Consider the following 25831-nt stretch of genomic DNA (forward strand, 5'->3'; position numbering starts at 1 on the left):
ACACATACATACATACATACAGTGGGGGGAAAAAAGTATTTGATCCCCTGCTGATTTTGTACGTTTGCCCACTGACAAAGAAATGATCAGTCTATAATTTTAATGGTAGGTGTATTTTAAAAGTGAGAGACAGAATAACAACAACAAAATCCAGAAAAACGCATTTCAAAAAAGTTATACATTGATTTGCATGTTAATGAGGGAAATAAGTATTTGATCCCCTATCAATCAGCAAGATTTCTGGCTCCCAGGTGTCTTTTATACAGGTAACGAGCTGAGATTAGGTGCACTCTTTTAAAGGGAGTGCTCCTAATCTCAGCTCGTTACCTGTATAAAAGACACCTGTCCACAGAAGAAAATCAATCAATCAGATTCCAAACTCTCCACCATGGCTAAGACCAAAGAGCTGTCCAAGGATGTCAGGGACAAGATTGTATACCTACACAAGGCTGGAATGGGCTACAAGGCCATCGCCAAGCAGCTTGGTGAGAAGGTGACAACAGTTGGTGCGATTATTCGCAAATGGAAGAAACACAAAATAACTGTCAGTCTGCCTCGGTCTGGGGCTCCATGCAAGATCTCACCTCATGGAGTTACAATGATCATGAGAACGGTGAGGAATCAGCCCAGAACTACACGGGAGGATCTTGTTAATGATCTCAAGGCAGCTGGGACCATAGTCACCAAGAAAACAATTAGTAACACACTACGCCGTGAAGGACTGAAATCCTGCAGCGCCCGCAAGGTCCCCCTGTTCAAAAAAGCACATGTACAGGCCCGTCTGAAGTTTGCCAATGAACATCTGAATGATTCAGAGGAGAACTGGGTGAAAATGTTGTGGTCAGAAGAGACCAAAATCAAGCTCTTTGGCATCAACTCAACTCGCCGTGTTTGGAGGAGGAGGAATGCTGCCTATGACCCAAAGAACACCATCCCCACTGTCAAACATGGAGGTGGAAACATTATGCTTTGGGGGTGTTTTTCTGCTAAGGGTACAGGACAACTGCACCGCATCAAAGGGACGATGGACGGGGCCAGCCAGGGCATTGAAAATGGGTCATGGATGGGTATTTGCAGCATGACAATGACCCAAAACACACAGCCAAGGCAACAAAGGAGTGGCTCAAGAAGAAGCACATTAAGGTCCTGGAGTGGCCTAGCCAGTCTCCAGACCTTAATCCCATAGAAAATCTGTGGAGGGAGCTGAAGGTTCGAGTTGCCAAACGTCAGCCTCGAAACCTTAATGACTTGGAGAGGATCTGCAAAGAGGAGTGGGACAAAATCCCTCCTGAGATGTGTGCAAACCTGGTTGCGAACTACAAGAAACGTCTGACCTCTGTGATTGCCAACGAGGGTTTTGCCACCAAGTACCAAGTCAAAGGGGTCAAATACTTATTTCCCTCATTAACATGCAAATCAATTTATAACTTTTTTGAAATGCTTTTTTCTGTATTTTTTTGTTGTTATTCTGTCTCTCACTGTTCAAATACACCTACCATTAAAATTATTTGTCAGTGGGGAAACGTACAAAATCAGCAGGGGATCAAATACTTTTTTCCCTCACTGTACATACATACACTCACCTAAAGGATTATTAGGAACACCTGTTCAATTTCTCATTAATGCAATAATCTAACCAACCAATCACATGGCAGTTGCTTCAATGCATTTAGGGGTGTGGTCCTGGTCAAGACAATCTCCTGAACTCCAAACTGAATGTCTGAATGGGAAAGAAAGGTGATTTAAGCAATTTTGAGCGTGGCATGGTTGTTGGTGCCAGACGGGCCGGTCTGAGTATTTCGCAATCTGCTCAGTTACTGGGATTTTCACGCACAACCATTTCTAGGGTTTACAAAGAATGGTGTGAAAAGGGAAAAACATCCAGTATGCGGCAGTCCTGTGGGCGAAAATGCCTTGTTGATGCTAGAGGTCAGAGGAGAATGGGCCGACTGATTCAAGCTGACAGAAGAGCAACTTTGACTGAAATAACCACTCGTTACAACCGAGGTATGCAGCAAAGCATTTGTGAAGCCACAACACGTACAACCTTGAGGCGGATGGGCTACAACAGCAGAAGACCCCACCGGGTACCACTCATCTCCACTACAAATAGGAAAAAGAGGCTACAATTTGCACAAGCTCACCAAAATTGGACAGTTGAAGACTGGAAAAATGTTGCCTGGTCTGATGAGTCTCGATTTCTGTTGAGACACTCAGATGGTAGAGTGAGAATTTGGCGTAAACAGAATGAGAACATGGATCCATCATGCCTTGTTACCACTGTGCAGGCTGGTGGTGGTGGTGTAATGGTGTGGGGGATGTTTTCTTGGCACACTTTAGGCCCCTTAGTGCCAATTGGGCATCGTTTAAATGCCACGGCCTACCTGAGCATTGTTTCTGACCATCTCCATCCCTTTATGACCACCATGTACCCATCCTCTGATGGCTACTTCCAGCAGGATAATGCACCATGTCACAAAGGTCGAATCATTTCAAATTGGTTTCTTGAACATGACAATGAGTTCACTGTACTAAACTGTCGCCCACAGTCACCAGATCTCAACCCAATAGAGCATCTTTGGGATGTGGTGGAACGGGAGCTTCGTGCCCTGGATGTGCATCCCACAAATCTCCATCAACTGCAAGATGCTATCCTATCAATATGGGCCAACATTTCTAAAGAATGCTTTCAGCACCTTGTTGAATCAATGCCACGTAGAATTAAGGCAGTTCTGAAGGCGAAAGGGGGTCAAACACAGTATTAGTATGGTGTTCCTAATAATCCTTTAGGTGAGTGTACATGCACACATAACACACATAGGTTAGGAAGAACCGTCACTCAAACCTGCTGGACCAATGGAGAGCCAGGATCCACGCCTCGCTGTAAATCCCACCTTCACGACAAAACAGTGCCAAAACTCGTAAACGAAAATAAATAAATCGAAAGCAAAGAAACTGGTGTCGAGAACAAAAATTGCAAGCAAAGACAGGGACTGCAGGCGAGTTTTGCTCTATTTTTGTTTTGCTTACGATACATTTATTTTGTTTACAATTCTATAAATTTTGCGTTTGATTTTTTTATTTTTGATCTCAACATTTTGCTCAAGTTTTTTTTTGCGATACTTACGACGCTAATTTGAGCCCATACATTCTCTATGAAATTGTGATTCAGCACCAAAAGTATTGCATATTGGATAAGAAGTGTATATGCATTTCAAGCTGCTGGTCCCATTGTAAAATGCATATTTTTTTAATAGAAACAGGCTTTGGTTTTAATCGTTTTAATGCATACAAGTTACATGGTCCCGTTCACAATTTAACAATGCCTTTTTTCATGAAAAAAAAAAAGTGTACCAGCTACGCACTTTATTTTAATTGTGCATCTTGAACCGTTTTCATAACTCATTATTAACCTATACTTTGTTTTCTTTCTATGAAGATATGAGGTAGAGAAATTAATTGGTACATTTGAGGACATATGATATGACTGTGAAATTAAAACAATTTAGAGGAAACACTATTTTTGGTAGCCTGTATCTTATTTTGCATTGCCAAGAAGTGGTACTTACTTTGAAACCGTAGGCTACATTATTCTGTACAATATCCCAGGGTGATTTATTGAGTTGCTGCTTCATATGCAATACAAGATTTGACTACTGATTTCTGACTATTTTTGCGATTCTGGTACCTTAAGCAAAAGGGACTACAGATACTGATTTATAATTCTAGGCTTTTGTCACAACTAATAGCTGAAGCCTACAGTGCAGTGTAGTGGTGATGAATCTGATTTAGACGAGTCATATACACGTGCACATGTGCACATAGACTATAATGTCTTTGTATTATACTTTAGTAACTTGCACCAGATTGTTGCATACTCTAGTTAAGTGCATAACGCCACGACACGACAGTCCCAAATGTAATTATCTGCAGTAAACTGTTTAATTAATATTTTTGGAAATTCATTAAAGTGTTGTATTTGAAGTTGTATTTGTGAATACATTTTATGATGTCTAAACACCTTTACACAATTATTAGACCTTTAATAATTTAAAAAGAAAACCTTGGTAAAAAGATAATTGTATCATTAATTATTGTATTAGAATTGATGTAAATGTTTATTTTATGTTTTGGTTTTATGGGACCAGAACACTGTACCAGAAACCTATTAAGTTAAAAATGAATTTAATTAATAGGTCAATTCACTTAAACAGTAAGTAGCTGTAGCTGAACAATCTGTAAACAAAGGATGTTTGTGCCTGTATTTGTGCCTCACCGTGTAAACTACTTATAGTTGTCAATGTGTACAAGAAGTGTACTGTTCCCTTAAACATGACTTTTGAAAGCAAAGCGTATGCCTTTTTGATGCTTTTGGCATTTACAATAACTGAAAGATGACTTTCAGCTTGTTGCTTAATTTCTCCATTGATAATTAGCATTGGTAGTTATGTACTCTAATGAACCTCAAAACAATTGTTTTCAGTATACTTCCATCTTTGTGGGAGGGGAAAACTCAACTGTTCTTGAGGGTGATTATGGCAGCACATATTATGTGGGAGGTATACGTGCAGGTCGGACCTAAGACAGCCTATGTCCATCCACAATGTAAATACAACAGGGTTGATAAGATTCATGCTGGCACATAGACAACACTGCTTTAGGTCCGAGTGCAGTGTATACATGTATAGCTCATTTGTAATTAAAAGTGACTTGTAGAAATGTGGTATAAGGCTTGATTTTAATAAATTGCTTTAGCATTATTTATAAATAACACCTAATAACCCTAACAACAATGCATCTTTACATTCAAGTCATATTTCAGGGTTTAAGAAAATGGGGCACTACTGTCAGAGCTCCATGGGAGTTACACAGCTGAAAGGTGGGAAGAGAAAAAAAAAAAGAAAAAACCTGTATTTTACAATCCTGCTAATGACAACTTATCTTACAAAACTTCCTGTGTAAAAACCATCATGCTGCTTGGTTTGTGGTACTGCATCTGACTGCATTAAAGCTGTTCTACTCCCCTATTTGTTTGAAACAATACTGTGAAATGCAGATATGTACTGAAGACACAAAAATATTTTGAAGGGGAAAAAGGATAACAAAAAAGTCTTCATGCTGTTGAAAATGAGGAAAAAAAGGAAAGGAGAGGAAATAAAATCTGAAGAGGGGAAAAACAGCTGTTCTTTCTGGCTATTTGGGCATTAACTGCTTAGCAACAGATTACCAAAGAACAGAAGTTTTGTATTGTTAAAATAAACTAATCTGTGAAAATAATTCATGACCTACTTTCTCTGCCAAGAAACCGTATCACTTTGGCACATGATCAGTAATCACTCGGAAAATGGGATTATGGGTTTCTGTTGGTTGTGCACGAACAGGTATTTATGGACATTAAACAGTTTGCAAGCACAAAAAAACAACATTGTTTATCCTTATTGGAAGTGTTGAGTAAACTGTGGTAGTGCTAACGTTAGGACAGAAACTCACACTAAGTACAACTGTAAATGCAGACTCGTGGGCCTTTTTATTTTATTTTAAGACTGAATAATTGTACTTATTTCATGATGTGCACAGAGGTTATAAAAATACATTGGTATAGGTGCAATATTTAGTTCCTCTTGTCAAAACAAACAAAAAGCATTTATCTGCTAGTATTGCCTCAGTTGGCACCTAAGCAAATTTATAGTGGCTTGGTTAAAAGGTTTGCAATATGGGATAGTCAAAATTCCCCACAGTGTCTTTTGCAGATATCTCCATGTCTATTCCTCCTTCATTGTACAGCCAAGTCTGACATTGCAATGGTCAGTAAGCAAAGTATAAGGAGACAATACAATTGGTACGTTCTCTATAACTACCCGTTCCCTCGCTGCCCCTCCCGGTCAACAATTCAGTAACAGACCATCATGCCTATGCTAACTTCTCGGGGAAACACTGTAGAGGAACAACATTTAAAATCGCTCTAAACCTCTGTCCCAGATAACAAGAGATTCTAATTATTTTTTTCTTTTTCTCTAATCAGCACAAGAGTGGATTAAAAAACAAATGTATAATAGGCAAAATAATACAAATGTATAATGGAAAATGGTGTTGTGATTGAGAAAAGCAATATTTGCAATCATACAGTCACTGACTGGACAGGAAACATACATGGATAATCCATCAACAACACTGTTGTTATAGAACTATCTGCAATATAAAGACAGGTTGTCCATTGAAGGATTTTATTGACCATCACACCATAAGTCTAATTAGGCATATTTTACATTAACTTACTTAAGTAAATATCTTTGTATCTGGTGCTCATTGCATTGTATACAGGGCCTGGAAAAAAGCCTACAATAAGGTGGTGTAAACAGCATTTTTTTTTAAAGCGGCATTAAAGCAATAACTCAAAGTGTTACCATTTGAAAGTCATTTCATATTAATTTGCAAGCATGTAGCATCTGTCAGAAGTAGTTGCCTTCAATCAGATATAATACTGAATTTAAGACAAAATCATATTTACATAACTCACAACTCTGACACTTTCAAGCTAAAAATACCAGTCTTACATCTCTAGATTACACAATCTTTCAATAGAATCAGACCAGTGTCCAGCTGTCCAAATGTACTGTAAGATGCCATGCATCACCAAAGTTAATTATTTCTGTAATAGCAAGCAAAATACTTCAATGTGCTTTTTTAAAAGCTTTCTAAAGCTTTAAATTGACAGATTGTCAATAACTTAGTTCAATGTTCCCCTTGTATTATATCAGTGTTTACCATGAAGTGTAGTACAAGCATACAAGCTGTATGTTCAGAGAAACTGAAATCTAAAAACATCTGTAATGTAAGACTTTAATGGTGTATAAATTCATTAAAAGAAAAAAAAAGTTATTTGCTTCTTTAGTATTAACACTTACATTATTGTGCCCTAGTGAGGATTTTAAAGCTATTAAATATAAACTTTGAAGGCCATTCAGGTGATACAGCTGTGAACCCTGAGACTCTCCAGGACCAGGGTTAGCCACCCCTGTTTTAGAGCAATTACCGAGTTAAAAATATTAAATATATTCATTTTGATAAAACCTGTTTTACTACTCTTTTTACACTACACAACAGTACATTTGCAAGATAATTACTCTAATGTGTTGATGTTCAATATACTATTACAAATTCAATTAATTTACAATTGCTTGTTTTTTACATTTCACTTCACTCTGATATGACCATCTCCTCTGCTGGAAAGATAAAGGATGATATTGCTGTTTTTTCACTATGAACACAGTCAGTGCAAAATATTTTCACAAAGTTGCAAGTTACTGACTTTCCACTGAAACTTTGTTCCCAGGGTTTTTCCTGGCTCAGAATAGGCCTTCGGGGGGTGACTACGCACGACATTAAGCATGATCGGTCCACGTACAGTAAAGGCAATGAGTTACCTTATGACAGAAATCTATGCATTTTCTTGTTATTTCTGACCATTTGATAAACAAAAATGTCTATCATGCTTGAATAAATGAAACCCCATTAAAAAAAACTTAAAAAAAATAAAAAAATATTCCAACATTGGAAGGGCGGGAGGGGAGTGAGTTTGAGGGAGAGGGGTGTGGGGTTGGGAGAGGGGAGGCAGTCACTTGCAGAGGTCACATCCTGCATCAGAGCATTTCACCCTCCTCTTTTTAAACTAAATAAAAGGATCTGACAAGGCCATGGAAGTATATTAGACTACCAACAACCGGAATAACTATATACAAGTAAAAAAGAATACTAAACAGGGAAACAGAATTCCAAACATCTGGCTTTTGAATAGTCACTTTAGGCATTACATACATGCATGCATGTTTTTCTTTACAAGAGCTCCTGTCACTGCTGATGCAGTAACTCATCCCAGCCAACACTCTACTATGGCGTTTTATTTTACCACTGTCAGTGACTATGATTCACAGTACTGTAAACAGACTCCACATCTATGATTTGTTTCTGAAGGGTAAGGGGTTTTATTTTGTGTCAGATTCAATTTTTTTACTTTGCATTTGGTTTTCTTGCTGTATCGCGTTTGTGTTCCGTCTGTGAATCGCGTCTATTCTGCCTTCCCTATGTGCGGTCTGTGAGCTTTCACACAAACACAAAGCTGAGCGCAGCCTAACAGCTCGGATATTGGCGTGTCTGATATAATTGGAAAGCTACAACCCTGCCCTCTAAGTAAATGACAGATCCGCTGGCCAATGAGGGACAGGATTTGGGTAACAGGGCATGGGCAGTCAGCAAAAAAAAACCATACGCGTTTCTTAAAGGGCCGGTATCTCAGCACTGCTTATACGGAAATGGCCGTGACTAGGTTCATTCGAAAGCTAAAGACCTGCGGTTTTCGAGAGTGACAGCTTTGAGCACCTATGGGAGACAGGATTAGAGTAATATGACGTACAACGCTTGTCCCGTCCCCGGGACGATTTGCAAAGGGCGAACCTTAAACACCTTCGGAGAGGATTTGAAATAATTTTGGCGCAGTGGCAATGGCACTTCAAGAAAAGGGATAAAAATGGATAATTATGTCCTCAAAAACATAATTTAAATGTGTTATTCATCAAATCATTTTGCACTTTAATTTCAATAGACGCTTGCTAGCCAAAGGTATTTATCATCACAGTGAGAACCCTCTCCATTGAATTGATTCAGCACCATTTACAGCATCGACCTTCACTTTGTAAACTGAGGAAACAACATGCAAATAGAAGACCATATGAAAAAAAAAAAAATGGCGATGGATTTTGGAGAAGGGTTTACTAATGGCCCCCTAAGGTGAGCCCTTTCCTGATCTTAGGAAAGAAAAAAACGATGTGGTGACATACGAAAGTATTTAAAATGCATCTCCTCATCCACGAAACGCATTTGTCCAAATAATGAGTATTTTGTCCCTCAAACTGCACATTTCGTTAATATAATTCACATTTCATGAACATAATTCACATTTTATCCGTCTAAATGCTCATGTATTTTGTACTTGGCAATTTTGGACGAAAGGTAAAATGTACATTGCTTGATGTGGACGGAATTACCAACTAGCATTCATGATCAAACAGGTGACTGATCAAAGCATTGATTCAAAGACCCGGGTTTGCAACGTGATCAAGATTTAATTCCAAAGGAAAGTTAGAAACTTGCTCAGCCAATCAGACGAGCGCTATATCAGGTGCAAATCTAATACAATAAATAATGATAATAATTAATATATGATGTGTAGAAAATCGCGTTTCACAAATTAACATGATTATCAATCTTTCACAATTACTAATTTGAAGGTATAGACTACTGGGTCTCACAATTGATATTAGCATTGCTGGAAAATTAGACCATGTAGCTCCGCTCAGGAGTGACAGAGTGCAAGTCTTACATTGACAGTCATTAACATTCTTCTCTAGGCTTCAGAATCAGGCTATACAGTCATTACAGAGGAGCCATGCACTGCTCTGAACGCCTGGTGGGAGATTCACTTCTTATCCAGTTAGAGGACAACCACAACCTGTCTATGAGGGTCAAGGACATGTTAATATATTTTAAAAAGTGCCTCATTTATATTGGAGTAAGAGTCCTCAGGCCAAACTCCTGCTGTTAACGTCCTTATTTCACTAAAGGCAAAGGTAATGACCTCTATGTAGAACATCTCTCTCTGAAGTACTGAAAGGTCTATGCTCTGCAGACGCAGTATTATTGAATGGCTATACTCACATTTGTCTCGGCTAAGCAGAAATTTGTTCCAAAGACTAGAAATTTTGAATGACACTGGAATTCAAATGAATAAGACAGATGCTTCCTTGTGGACCCTACAGATGCTTAAATGGAAAAAAGACCATTTACCCTGAAGAATGTACCTCACCATGGTTCAGCTGTTAAATACTGCCCATTCCACCTTCATCTTAATGCATTTATTCCTCCCTTAAATGGAAAAACTAGAAAACTACAGTAAGTGTAGATACAGAAAGACTATATTGTGTGTAAATTAGTTCAGTTCCAGAGACTTAAAACTAGGGAAAGCAAACAAAAATGCTTTTAAACCTGTGTGCTAATGTCACTGCAAATGCACTATGCGTCAGGACTACAGCAGTCTCATAAATTACAGTGCTTGGTATAACACAGCAAATAAATTTTACATTAAAAAAATATAATGATCATATCAATTTTATATGATCATTATACATTTTTTTATATTATAAAACCTATATAATCAAAAGAAATGTAAGACATTGAAGTTTTTCATTCTTTCCACTAATTTATTTTCCGAATGCATACAAAAATGTGCATTAACAAAAAAACGTGTTATAGAGACTCAATTTGTATTCTCAAAACAACGTTGGTTTCAAAATTAACCCAGCTTATAAACACACAAAAAATAATGATAATTATAGGCTATATATGAATCCCCAGCATGTTTTTTTAAAATACAAAACAGACGTTTACAAATAAATATTCAAGGGATGATATCAGATTTGCCAGGAGCTAGAAACTACACAGCCAAAAAAAAAAAAAAAAGTAAATTTCTTCGAATAAATTGCACATTACGTTTACCAACACCATAATACATTTGCTGCATTTCCTGTCTTTGGAAAATGATGCAAAACATGTATTAACTCTCCTAAATGGTATGTTGCGCAACACAAATGGCTCTGAAATAAGGAGGAAAGCCGTACCTTGGAGAGCAGAATCTTCACACACTCAATGTGGCCCTCATAGGTGGCTGAGAGGAGGGGAGTAATGTTGTGTTTGTCTGGGGCCTGTGAAAATGAGAAGAGCCAAGGCATGATATTCTGATTGCATTTAATTAAAGCATACACAAATCATTAATCTGCAGCAATTTGTATCATTAAAAGAAGCTAAACATTCCTGCTCAAATTCCAAAGCTTACATTCCCACCACATAAATGCACTGGTCTGTTTTTCATTGGAAAGGTCTTAAGTAAAGGATATGTTGACCTTTCATAACTGTAACAATTGTACATTTATAACTATTGTTTATATCATACCAAGTATAGTAAAATAAATGATGGTACAAGACAACTATGCTGACAGTTTTATATAGTTTACTGTCACATGTATTTGTGTATCCAGTAATATACTACTGAAATATACCATAGTAGTTTTCTTGTTTGGTTCTCTTTGCTTGTTTATGTAGTATAAACCTTATTTATTATTATTTTTTCCTCCCATAGATATTCTCACAATCAGGCAGTTGCTTTACATCTAAAAGCCAGTGGGATGCAGTGAACAGTTTTTTATTTATTATTTTTAACCAAAAGCACTGCATGGTTTGAACATGATTTCTAGTTTTTTTTTTAATGATTAAAATCCCACTTTGTATGGGAATTATTAAAAGTGGCACATTGCCTGACTTGTTTTGATACCATAAAGCAACTTTCATACGGAAATTTCCATGGTGTCTAAACAACCAATTTAATCATAAAAAGCTGATGATGTTGAAGAAAGACGCATCAACCTTTTTTGATTCATAATCCTGCTGGTCTTAAAGCTGTTTTTATTGTCTGCACAAAAATTTCAATTTGTGTATTTTCCTACATTGACATCTGCTCCATGGGAAAGAAGGAATTCAAGCATTTCGGATTGTCCACAGTCAGCAGCATAGTGTAGTGGCTTCCTTCCACCTTCAAGAGTTCGGTTCACATCCTCCCCCTGCAGAGTAAGAAGTACACCTTCAGACTAGACAGCATACATCTCTCCATTGTACAATCAATTGAATAACAAAAGTATCTAAATGGGAAGGTCCTTTTGCATGTAACATTAACTATATGACACTGTACAGCAGGGGTAGTCAATAGGTGGTCCGCGGGCCAAATCCTGACTGCCAGAAAGTTTTGAATGGACCGTGAGAATAATTTAAATTAACTTACTATCATGATTGAATTTATTTTGCACACTTTTCTGCACTGAACTAAGCACATTATAATTTCACCACACTATTAGATGTTATTATGCTGTAACACCAAAAATGTTTTATAAGAGCCTTCATGAACACTTGGCATTGTGTTGTTAACTGGCTTAAATCAGGTTGATATTAAATCAATATAAATCAATCTTGCAATCAGTCAAAATTAGTGAACACCAGTACACAGTAACTTCAGTTTGAATTAAAGCTTTAGTGACAATTGTTTTAAACATGCAAAATATAAAAAGCTACATCAATACTTTTCTTTATTGAACTTCCATGTACATTCAATGAGCAAATGTAAAATAGAGCACAACAAAGTCATGAGTCAATCCATGTATATTCAGTATGCTCACTTACTGTCAAAACATCATCATGTTTATTCTCTTCAAAACAACCAAGTATAAGTTCCTATATCCTTAACCTAGTAAACGGTGTCAGTCTTTATGTTACAGAATATATATATAGTAAATACCTTGTACTGGACAAATTATTTTGTTTTTGCTAGGGTACAGTATCATAAATGCATACACAGTATAAGCAATAATAATAATAATAATAATAATAGTCGTGAAAACTGCCAAATGACTACATTCCTCGCAAAATAAATACTTGTATAATAAAGTGCCACTGAATATCATTGGTTAAGTCTGGCACTGTGAAACATTGCCATGAGCATTGTAAAGCCTCAATGTGTTGGCTTTAATGATCACATTACAAAATACAAAAGACAATACAGACTATTATTGGGTGTTTCTGATAGGTTGGAATTCTGCATTGTCTGGAGCCAAAGGAAAAATATCCGGAGGCATCTGAGACCCAATACACCAGAACTATAAACACTAGCTACAAGTGTCTACCATTTATAAAGTTATGACATTTTCAAAGTTTTCAAATTTAGACTTAAATATTTAAAACTGTTACATTTGAGAAATCTGCATAAATAAAAAAAAAAGGAATTGTTTTCATCGATTTGGATTATTCTTCACAAACTGTGGAACTACCCTACTATGATGAATGCTACTTTTATTCTGATTGTTTTGATTGTGTGCTTAATCATTTGCTAATTATTTAGGTTTTCGATAGGTAGTATTTTTTAAATCCAATACCTGTTACAAATGTCTGTACCAGCCGTCGCAGCATATAACTAGGGTTAGCCGGTGTGGAATTAGGCATTGTCACTTGGTATCTGTGAGCAATGAACATTTGATTTTCCTGTGCACCATCTGTGATAATTTCTCCTCACAAAGATGGAAAAATAGGGAGGTTTGCAAAAAAGTATATGCGAAAATCACATAAATATGTACATATACAGTAAGCACTAGGGCTGTAGTCATAATAAACTATGTGCAGTGACATAAACATATGTTAAGACATCTATATCTATATTAAAGACACCAGAACACAGTAACCTTAACATTTGGGTTAACTACAATAAAAAGGCTCCCTTCTACAGTTCAGAGTTTGTGTCAACATTATACATTTTTCAGTATATTATAATGCTATTATTATTAACAACGACAACAACAACAATAATAATAATGGGTCAATTGCAACAAACATGCAGAGTTAGTACGGACCTGCATACTAAACATAGGATAATTTTTGTACGCTGCTTTCAGTTCTATTGATTTAACCCATTATTAAGCCTAATAAATAAGGCAGCATAATTTAAACTTATGTTGGTTAAATGATCCTAGAAAATGCTTGTCCGTGATATACCAATTTTCAGTTGCAAATTTACATTAACTTTTTGGTGGTGTTCTTTGCATTCAGCAAAAAAATCCGAACTGCAGATGTTTTTTTGAAACATTTGTTTTGTTTTACGTTTCCATTAGGCTACAACACTTTACTCTAAAGATCGCAGATACATAAACAAAGCAGAATAACGCAGAGTGGGCCACAGACATTTTTATCAGAGTAATTGTATATTTTCAAAATACACTGTATACATTTTATCTGGTCCAATGCCTGCTGACACGACAGTGGCAATTGAGGGGCTTTTTATGAAAGTTTCGAATTTAGTTATATCCAGACACTTATTTAATTTATGGGCAGTATACAAATCAAGTGTTTTATTTTAAATAGGCTATATGGGGCATTTTAAGTGTGGTTTAGTATTGTAAGGCTTGAGGGGGTTTCCAAGGAGTCAACCTAACTCATCATTGCGGTTGCAACAACAATTCGTTTTATTTATTATTACTGCAGCACACACAGGTTTCAGTGACTGAACACACACAAACACACATCGACTCATTCTTCTGACTCCATTCACCTTTTTATGCCTCTCCCTACGCTCCTCCACATCGCACTGCCTTTACCCCATTAACCCTTTACTGGGTGCAGTGGCACGCTACATTAAGCAAGCAGTCAATAACAGGGAGAGAAAAAAAAAAAAGATTTCTATCTCACAAAAAAACAAACATGTTTCAATACATCTAGCAAACAAGAAATGAAAATGCCATTACATCTTCAAAAGGTTGAACATGTGCACAGAATGTGGGTGTGGGGGGGGGGGGAGCTTTCTTGAAATAGCCAGAAAACATGTGGGTTCTCTGGCAAATCGGAAGACATGGAATTCCTCTTAGAAATCAGAAGATACCACTTAGGGCTGGGCGATATGACTTAAAAATAATATCTCGATATTTTTAGACGTTTGGGCGGTGCTCGATATATATCTCGATATTTTTTGTTTTTATCCAATCAAGCTACAAAATAAAACCAAAGACATTCAAACTACAAGTATTTTGTTAAATATGAAATATGTGAAACTAACAAATACCACATGCAGGCTGTCATGGTAAATATATGCAGAATGCAACACATTACAGCGCAAGTGTTGTGCGATTACTATTACGTGAGTTATGTTGTTATGGGATATATATATATATATATATATATATACACACACACACATTATGATATACTGTCGCATAACAACAATAACACAAGTAATAGTAATCACGCAACACATGCGCTGTAAAATGCTATACATTAAGGTAGATTTACCACAGCTGAGTTTACAGTGGTTTATAACATCTGCTGGACAGGGACATTTCTACTCTGACTGTTGCGTTTCAATTCTGCTTAACGGTACAGCAGGTGTTAATACTAAATATCTATAATAATAATAACAATAGTAATAATAAAACTGTTGTACCACTTCACCATCTAATGCAACTTTCTGCATCTGTTTGCATTGCTTTCCAATTTATTAATATGTAAACAAACTTTATTATTCTTTAATCTTATACAAATTATACACATCTAAATTTGGGGCGGTGGGGGGTGCTTGCAGATCAAGTTCAGACCGGCGACGAGAGCGGGGCGCAGCGCGTGAGCTTGCGCATTAAAGTATCTCTTGGTTGTGTTGGTTATTGTGTGTCAGTTGACTCTCCTCCATGTCTGTCTGTGTTTCTGATGCTCATTTCTACCTGCATCCAGCACGTGTGGAAGAACCAGGAAGAACGCAAAGCGTCCTAATGACGAAAAATATTGCCATAAAGTGGCATTTGCGACACCACGATATAAACTATAGAGCATAATATGAAACGATATACGTTTTTCTATCGTCATATGATATATATCGTCATATCACACAGCCCTAATACCACTATAATAACTCACTGATCAGGCAGTGTTGTGACTAGCATCCTCAAGATAGCCCATGTAAACTAATTTGTGAAAATTACACTGAACATGCGAGGAGAGTGCGCCCAGGATAAAACATTTAAATAAATTAAAGTAATAGTACTGTGCTCTGTGGGATATCGACTACTTTGGAAATGTTCTTGTACCCTACCCCTGATTGGTGCTTTTAAAGAACCTTATTCCGGATTTGCTTTGAATGTTCCTATGTCTTCATGATGTAGGCTAGTTTTTGTTAGTAATTGTACTAACCAACTGTGGGACCTCTCAAAGACAGATGTATTTAACCTGAAATCATGTGACACACCTTAATTGCACAGAAGTGGACTCCATTCAACTAATTATGTGATTTCTAAAGACAGCTGGTTTCACCACAGCTCAATCGGGTGTGTCATAGCAAAGGGGGTGATTACTTATTTTCTGTTTAGTATTTGTAGTTAGTTTAGAAAAATGTGCAGATTATATTTTTCACTTTGACATTATGGACATTTTCTGTGCTGGTCTTCAGAAAACTCCTGATTAAATCATTCTGATTTCATGTTGTAACACAATGAAATGTGGAAAAGTCCAAGGAGGGTGAATACTTTTGAAAGCCACTGTATATGCCGTAACTCAGATTTTTCAGAGTCCTTGCAGGCAGATGGTAACAGCTATAGCACTAAAGCTTATGGGATTTAATGGAGCAAGGGGACTTTTGTAAACTATATAGCTTTACCAGTATTTACAAGGTAGTCTTAAATATATTTAGATATACACTCCTTAGACACAGGTTTAAACAAAAAGTGAAAACTTCAGTATTTTAATTTGCCATAAACAGTGAGTTGAAGCATTTGGAGAAAACTGACACTACTTTTATTTTTATTTTGTCCAAGTCATATCTAGTCCACTGGTCTGAAAACACAAAGGTTTGGCTTTAAAACAGGAAGAACAGAGCCGCCCAAACTGAAACCAGGGGCTCAACATACAAACATTAGGCTACTACTGTACTTGAGCATCAGGCCTCTTCCTCTAACATGAGAGAAGAAAAAGTATTCACATGGGGATACAGAATGCTGCTTGTCTTTATAATTGATTATGTGTGCCATTCTCCAAACCTCTCATTAACCTCTTTTAAAAGTTCCAAGCCTTTTGGGCTTTAAATTATTTGCTTTGAACAAAATGAATTTTCGTCACAGGATTAAGTCTTAATTTTTCTAGTTTGTTATTATTTATGTATTTGGTAGCAGACGCCCTTATCCAGGGTGACTTACAAAACATAAGTGCAGTACAAAGTGCAAAAATACAGTTGAGTTTAGCACCGACATTTCGAACTACCTTCAAGCGCCATAGCCGGTCACTGTAACTGATAGCTCTTTAACAGCTGTGATATGACAATCAAAGGCAAATAATCGTATAAAACTCAGAAGTTGTATTCATGAACTTCAAATCCAACATTTGCATTGCACAAATGTAGTATTTTAATTGAAATATGACCATAAAACATTGCATATTATTGCTATAAATAACGCACTTTTTTTTTTTTAAACGCGCACAATGCAGTCAAAACATGAATAACTATATAGCCTACAAGAAGCAGAAAGCTCAAAAACAGCATACAATAAGATAATGAAACAAGTGCAAACGTAAATATTCAAATAATTCTCAAGAGCAATATTTTATAGTTCAAAAATAACTATTGCAATTATCAAAACATAATTGTACACTAAAGTAAACATTTTCAACATCGTGTAAACTTTGTTTTCAACATACAGTGCTTGTATTCACTGTAGCTTTGTAGTTCAATAAACTATTTACTATATATTTAGCCTGCATACCCGACAGCTCGTACAGTCCACGTTTCTGCACTTTCCCTGCATGAGCTCGAACCTCACACTGCATTTTGACAGCCTCTCCAGGTGAACACTTTTGTTCCATTAATATATACCATCGTAATAAAAGCTCCTCTGCTGATAATGTCCATGAATCATTATTTTGCGTGCGATGTGTCTGCGTTATTGCTCTCTGTGCTGCAGTAGCGATCGCGTATTGATCAGTAGAGTAAAAGCACTCAGATCCATTTGAACCTGGCGTTTCACTCGCAGTGTTTTCACAACACTGGCACAAACCCACGAATGATCTGTCATTCCCAGTATCACTTGATGCCCCTTAACCAGTCATGTTCATTTCCCCGTTTTTCCAAAACGAGCTCTCTTCAGTCTCCGTTTCAAATCCATGTGTATTTGCGGGTAATCACTGTATCAGCTCAATCTGAATACAGCTGTAATAAAACACCTGTAATGCTGTACAATGTGTGTTTTTCAAGCACATGAGCAAGACTGTAGACAGGTAGAGATCGCCACTGGAGCGCCAGACTGACTGTATTGTAAAGGGCAGACAGGATTATGCATTATATTTGAGTTATTATGTATTTAAATGACCGGTCAAAATAACCTGATTTTGGCAATTCTAGGTAAATGTGTTTATAACTTATTTATTTTCGCGTTTATCCAGCTAAAACGCGGTAGGCATGTTTAATACATATATTTAGAAAAAGTCACGAACGGGTATGTGCAGTGTATTTAGGAACATGAAGTAATTCAAATTTGAATAACCAAATCGGTCAAATTGACCAGCTCGGCGCTGCTAGTGTTAATATTAATTTTGTGCATGTATATTATGCTGTAGGTTTAAGATAAGGATCTAGTTTTGCTTGTTTTACTACTTTTAACGTATTACTTTTTTCCAACATTCACGCACTTGTTTGTCCATATGGCACCGATTTCTGGCCAGGTCAGCATATAGGCTAATGTTTGTAATTGTAACTTATAGAGGTGGGGAAAAAAAAATCTATGCTTAAAGGCATCACGATTCTGAATCGATTCACAAATGTAAAAAAAACGATTTTCTAAATGTTAATTGATAATATAATGTTGGCAGAACGAAAAAGGCGGAACTCAGAAGTGCGGTAGAGCACCGCCTGGACAGTCTGTGGAGCGCACATAACAGAGACACAAGATGGCTGAGCGAGAAATCCGATCTGCATTAAAAGTTAGCATATGGAAGCACTTTGGCTTCTATGAAGTTGAAGGGAAAAAGGACCTAGACAAGAGCCACACTATACGCAAGTTGTGTCAAACTAAAATATTTTGGAAACACGATAAACATGAGAAACCATTTTACATGTTTCCACCCAAAGGAGGAAGAAAAACACCCAGTTGTAGATGCTGCCAAACAGAGGATTTGCGTCCGTATTCAGTCGTTGAGAACCAGGGCTAAGCACATTTGCACTGCCACACATTGGCATGATTTCATTGTGGCCTTTTTCGTATATATATATTTTTTTTTATGAGAGCTGCTCTCTGTATCTTTTAGCTTTGACATCAATATGCTGTAAACAGATCTGGAAGTAAACCGTGTCTTAAGTAGGTTTGCTCTACTGCCCTCCACAGAATGTATCAATGCAGCCATTTAAAAAAATATTTTGACACTTCTCTCTGCAGATGTTCATTTAGTGCCCAAGATCTTTTTTGTATGAAAGCTGTTTTTGATTGTGGTATACAGCAAAATGTTTTGTTTTTTTTTATGTGTGAGGGATTCTATGCTCAGGATTTTGTTTGAAGTGAAAAGTCTTGGACATAGATCGTTCCCCAAAAGGCCTGGACCTAGTGAAGAGCCACAGCTCACATTCAATGCAAAATTCAAGCCCACTTGCTACATCAATGAAGATAAGAGGCATATCCATAAAAAATTATGTTTAGAATGCCGGTAGTCCTGTTGGCTTTGGAACATTACAATTCGGTCCCAATTTTGGTAATCATGGCCTCTGACCTACTGATTTGTCCGTCCCCATTTTGTCGTAAAAAAATTTCGTGTCATCATTTACATACACATAAGAACAGTAAATATTATATTCTATACTTAGGCTATATGCTTGTAGATACACTATAAACAGCATCTTATTTTTTTTCCCTAGCTTCCTACTGCTATCAAGACAACAAGACATTTGACAGGAGTACTGAACTTTCTACTACCGAACCGTTTATATAAAAAAAATTAAAAAAAGCACACAATTTTCGGTATACTGTGCAACACTGGCTATCTAACATGCATATATATATATATATATATATATATATATACACACACACACACACACACACAATACAGCAAATCAAGAAATACACAAATAAATTATATGAGTTAATTCTTAATTAGGGAACATAATGCAGGTATTGCAAGATATCAGCTAGCTAGGTGGGTTAGAAAGCTTATGGATACAGGTCTTACCTTTATTCACTTCATGTGAATTTAAAATATTTCTAAAGACTCTTTTGTCGTCTTGCCTGGGCCAGATTAAATCAAAACTTTGACCCTCCCGCTAAAAGCAAACTACAAACCTGTACATCATAGTTGTTACATTTATGATTAGAAGAAACTTGCACCTTACTAAAAATGAAGCCGCAACTGAGTACAGTTCTGTAGCTCCCCATTAGCGGGTGGGTCAAAGTTTTGATTTAATCTGGCCCTAAATCTAATTTCCAGTGTGAGCTTCTTCACTTTATGAATAGATTTTACTTTTAAAACTGAAACCTTAAATGTGGGAATGCTAATGACTTCTTGCATCCATGAGATGACACCATAAACATCCTAAGAAAAAAGGAAATATGAAATTGCTGCAGAACCTTCCTGTACCAGCAGCTAGGGCCTACACCAGATTATAACTTGGATGGAAACAGATCAATGCCTATGAGTGGATGTATAGGCTAGGCTATGCTGTGGGATCTGCCAACGTTTAAATGAGATATTTAACTGGGGTTCTGTCTATTTGTGGCAAATCATAATTCCATTGTGCCATTGGAAAAAGAGTAAAATTGCAATTTAGGCTTTAAATCTGGCTTGATTTCAATGGCTCTCATTCCTGATATTTCCACGTGATCTGCAGAGTAGTTGTGAGATAATTTGCACATTTCACGTCTGCTACTTTGAACACACATTTCTGAAAAGAAAAAAAGGCCCTGGCAGCATTCCTCAAAAGAGCATTTCCATCACTATAGTTGCCTGGCATTCATTTTGTCTTTTGCCATTGTTTTCTCACAGCTCTGAATCCTAGCAATAGTTCTATAATGCTGAGAGTGAAGATTCATCCTATCTACTGACAACCTGTTATCGGTCACTGAACTGTTAGGGAACAATGAGAGGCACTAATCTCATAGGGGTCCAGTGTCTGCAAGAGAAAGAAATTGTTGACATAACAAAAAAGTATATATTTTTTTGTCACAAAAACCAACAAAGCTTTTACAAATCTGTATTTCTCTCTTTAAAAACCCATTAACAGTTGGATAACACCATCCCGTTAAATATTTTCCTTAATTTTAAATGGTTTTCCGTTATTCCCTGAATGTTTCATTGGAATAAATATTTTCAACTAACAATTTTACAGCTGTTGATACTACACACACTCCCCTTCTTTAAAGTGCTTTGAGAGATCAAATAACTTTTGGCAAATTTACCACAATTTAATAGAGATTAAAAAAATAAAAGTTGTCTTAATATATTAATGACTTAATTCCATGTCAAGATAATGAGCGAGAAGAAACTTCACACAACAGCCTGCCCTTCCTACACAATTTTGCTTGTGGGCCTAAATGGTTAGCTATTTTATGACAAACGCAACCTTCCTCTTCTAAACTTAGTAAAAGGTACATCAATTGTAAGAATTGGAAAACCATTGGTCTCGGAAATACATATTTTAAATTAACTCGGTTGAAATAAACTTCAGGACAAATATTCACCTGTTGATTATACGTCATTAAAAAAAGTAAAAGGGGGGACATTCATTAAAAGATTACTGATTATTAGTTAAAACGTTTATATATATATATATATATATATATATACACTCACCTAAAGGATTATTAGGAACACCATACTAATACTGTGTTTGACCCCCTTTCGCCTTCAGAACTGCCTTAATTCTACGTGGCATTGATTCAACAAGGTGCTGAAAGCATTCTTTAGAAATGTTGGCCCATATTGATAGGATAGCATCTTGCAGTTGATGGAGATTTGTGGGATGCACATCCAGGGCACGAAGCTCCTGCTCCACCACATCCCAAAGATGCTCTATTGGGTTGAGAACTGGTGACTGTGGGGGCCAGTTTAGTACAGTGAACTCATTGTCATGTTCAAGAAACCAATTTGAAATGATTCGACCTTTGTGACATGGTGCATTATCCTGCTGGAAGTAGCCATCAGAGGATGGGTAATGGTGGTCATAAAGGGATGGACATGGTCAGAAACAATGCTAAGGTAGGCCGTGGCATTTAAACGATGCCCAATTGGCACTAAGGGGCCTAAAGTGTGCCAAGAAAACATCCCCCACACCATTACACCACCACCACCAGCCTGCACAGTGGTAACAAGGCATGATGGATCCATGTTCTCATTCTGTTTACGCCAAATTCTGACTCTACCATCTGAATGTCTCAACAGAAATCGAGACTCATCAGACCAGGCAACATTTTTCCAGTCTTCAACTGTCCAATTTTGGTGAGCTTGTGCAAATTGTAGCCTCTTTTTCCTATTTGTAGTGGAGATGAGTGGTACCCGGTGGGGTCTTCTGCTGTTGTAGCCCATCCGCCTCAAGGTTGTATGTGTTGTGGCTTCACAAATGCTTTGCTGCATACCTCGGTTGTAACGAGTGCTTATTTCAGTCAAAGTTGCTCTTCTATCAGCTTGAATCAGTCGGCCCATTCTCCTCTGACCTCTAGCATCAACAAGGCATTTTCGCCCACAGGACTGCCGCATACTGGATGTTTTTCCCTTTTCACACCATTCTTTGTAAACCCTAGAAATGGTTGTGCGTGAAAATCCCAGTAACTGAGCAGATAGTGAAATACTCAGACCGGCCCGTCTGGCACCAACAACCATGCCACGCTCAAAATTGCTTAAATCACCTTTCTTTCCCATTCAGACATTCAGTTTGGAGTTCAGGAGATTGTCTTGACCAGGACCACACCCCTAAATGCATTGAAGCAACTGCCATGTGATTGGTTGGTTAGATAATTGCATTAATGAGAAATTGAACAGGCGTTCCTAATAATCCTTTAGGTGAGTGTGTATATATATATATATATATATATATATATATATACACACACATATACATATACATATACATATACACACAAGTATGATTTGGGTGGAAAAAGCACTAATAACTACTAACTCACTGCAATAAGAGGAAACTGACCTTCCCCACAAACAAGTACAGAAATTAGACAAGAGTCAGCTGGGGAGGGAGGTGGGAGACTTCTTTGCAAGATAATTATGCTGCAGCCCTTTTGTAGGTTTGTTTCGTATGCTGTTGTATGTTCTCAATTATTCATATAATGTATAAATTACACAAACATTTGAATGCTACATGCACCTAAGTATTGATTTTGAATGGAAAATACGTTAACCTACCGAAGAAGAGAATACCAAAACGTGCCGTTACATGTGTATCCAAAAAAATGTAACCTTTTCAACGTACATCCCCACCAAAAAACTGACATTATCACACAATGTGGCATTATGATCCTTAGTTATTATTTCACTTTTCCCTCCGCGTCTAAAGTGTCATCACCCAGCAGTTTGAACTCACTTGTTAGCTCGGTCACTAATAGTTTTACTTCTCAGTTTTACATCCTTTTAAAAAATATTATTGATCTCAGCTTTCCTTACAATTGCGTTGAAAAGACTGTATATTAAGTAGTCATAATGTTTATTCAGATACATAAAAACCTACACGTTTAATCTGTCGATGTTTATTTAATGTGTACAGCGTACATAACATTATCAATAGATAGCCTGTACTGTGCTGGCTAGTATTCTATGCAATCTTGAGTAGTCTGCTACTGAGGAGATTAACTTGCACTGTTAATTAATTATAGTCATGCTATATAATTAAAACCAATGTGCTGCGGTTTAATATACATTGTGTGTTTAAAGAAACAGCACAGTAAGTTACCTATCATCTTACAATGTCAATGACAGGATCTATTCACGATCGTTATGTAGTTTCAGAAACGATGACAAAGAACTAGATGTGAAATACTAATATTTTGACATAAAGAAGTACAGTGATCATACACACCCTCCTACTCCTTTCAAATCTTACCTTAGCAAGAAAATCCTTCACTACATCCAGATCTCCATTTTTTAAGGCCCACATCAGTTCCTTGTCCCCCATTTTTCCTGGTTGTACTACGGTGGATTGCCTCTTGCAGCTGCTGTCTGTTGCACTTTTGGGATTGTGCTTCTCTTCCCCGATTCAGTGTGCCGGGAGGTGATTTTTGTAAATGATTCTGTCACCTGCTGTAAATAAAAAAAACGTAAACGTTTAAAGATATAAAATAAACTTTCAAAGACCAGATAAAAGGGATCCGCCTTTCTTGAACAAAGCACTTCCGACCGCGAACACCCGGAAGTTAACTCACTTTCAACCATCCTTCACGAATATGACGTTTCTCTAAAGCAAGGAGCATTTACATGGATGAACTGAAGTAATCGGTTCCTTTACCAAAATGGCGAAACTACTCAACTTTTCAATTATCTAGATATAAAACATAACATCACATAGCAAACAAAACTTGACAACAAATGCACATTAATATGTACATTCACACACACACACACACATACATAGGCCTATAAACTGTGTATTTACAAATTGTGTGAAACAAGATTATGCTTTTTATTGCAATATTTGTTAACAAAGTGCTGCTATAGAAAGCCTTATGGAGAATAAATACTACTGCAGTTGTTATGTAAGGTGTCTGCTCAAGCACTGTGGTGCTGTTCCATGTTCAGATTTAGTGGAACCATGAGTTCAGTAGCTGAGTTGCCTTTTGACTATGGAAAGGAGGCATTCTATAAATAGTGGTAGGATGCTGTTGAGTAGAATTCAGTTAAACAGGGAAAGCAAAACTTGGGAAATAATCTATCTGGTTTAAAGAGTTTGAAGCCTCTGTCCTCAAATGTAATAACATTTTAAGTTATTTGAAGCTTCATCAATCTGATCATTTGAAATTGTCTATAATCTTTACATAACCTGGAAATCAAATATAACAATATTATATAAAAATTAGGTGAAATATAATCATCAGGGTGCATTGTATTAATCAGCTTCTAGCATATCCGTATAATTTATTTTTAGTGATTATATAACGAGTATGGAAAAGGTATACTATTTGGAAAAACTTATTTGGAAAAAAAAATCAAAATTAAAATTCAACTTAATTTTTAACTTAAAAAACATAAATTGTGTATCATAATAAAACTTCACCTTAATGTACAGTAACCTATACCACTTTGTACAATATAATAAAGGATTCAGCTATCATTAAACTCTCACAAGTCATTCAAACAGATATTTAAGTTAAGAAATAAGACAATGCATGTGAAGCACTCAGATGCTGCATTTTAACCACAGGCACACCTTGGACCACAAAGCCAAAACAACAATCAAACCAATTATAACAAAATAAGATTTGTAGATTCTTTGTTACACTTATAACAAACATAAGAAACACTTATTACAACATTTAAACCTTCAAATAATCTGTTCAGCCTTTTCATTCCAGAGAACATGTTTATGTATGGGCTTGATACAGTAGATCTTTTTAAATCCCTTTGCTGATGAGTGATGCCCCGAGCTTCCCAACTGAGATATTGAAGTTACCCACTGCATGTTCTTGTTATTATTAATATCCTGCAGAGTGTGTTTTAATTATCACAATTTGGATATTTGTTTTTAAAGAATAAGAAACACTTTTATTATCTGAAAATATGTATAATTGTAAACTATATATAAGCATCTTCCTGATGCAATTCATTCTTATTTTTAAAATTATGTTAAATCCTTTTTCCAAACTTGTAAATACATATGGTCAATGTTCTGTTGTTTAGGATGCTCATAAGAGGTTAGTTAAAGGTATTACTGATGTCACTCAATAAGCCATGGAAAGCTAGTCACTCACAAACTCTGTGTTTCTTATTCATTAATCACTGAGCTCTAACATGTGACAAAGGAAATCAGCACTCCATGATTACTTACAGGCAAAACTGAGTGGTGGGAAGATTAGGGCTGTCAGGAGCCATATATGTGTCAGTTAACATCTTAAATTAAGGCTTACTAAATGAGCATTACACTACATGTTAATATATACATACATATAAACATAAATAATAATAATAATAATAATAATAATAATAATAATAATAATAATAATAATAATAATAA

General features: G+C 36.5%; 1 protein-coding gene across 1 annotated transcript in view; it reads right to left on the reverse strand.

Moving 5' to 3' along the window:
- The window catches only part of mtpn (myotrophin), a 34723-nt gene extending 10707 nt beyond the window's left edge, over positions 1–24016 (reverse strand). Inside the window, exons 1-3 of the mRNA XM_066724599.1 lie at positions 23708–24016; positions 11553–11666; positions 10671–10754 (exon numbers count right to left, since the gene is read on the reverse strand). Of these exons, the coding sequence (XP_066580696.1) occupies positions 10671–10754; positions 11553–11666; positions 23708–23779 (270 nt within the window). The 5' untranslated portion in view covers positions 23780–24016. The remainder of the gene's footprint in view (positions 1–10670; positions 10755–11552; positions 11667–23707) is intronic.
- Positions 24017–25831: the final 1815 nt, after the last annotated feature.

This window comes from Amia ocellicauda, chromosome 15 (genome assembly GCF_036373705.1).
Source record: "Amia ocellicauda isolate fAmiCal2 chromosome 15, fAmiCal2.hap1, whole genome shotgun sequence".
Lineage (NCBI taxonomy): Eukaryota > Metazoa > Chordata > Actinopteri > Amiiformes > Amiidae > Amia > Amia ocellicauda.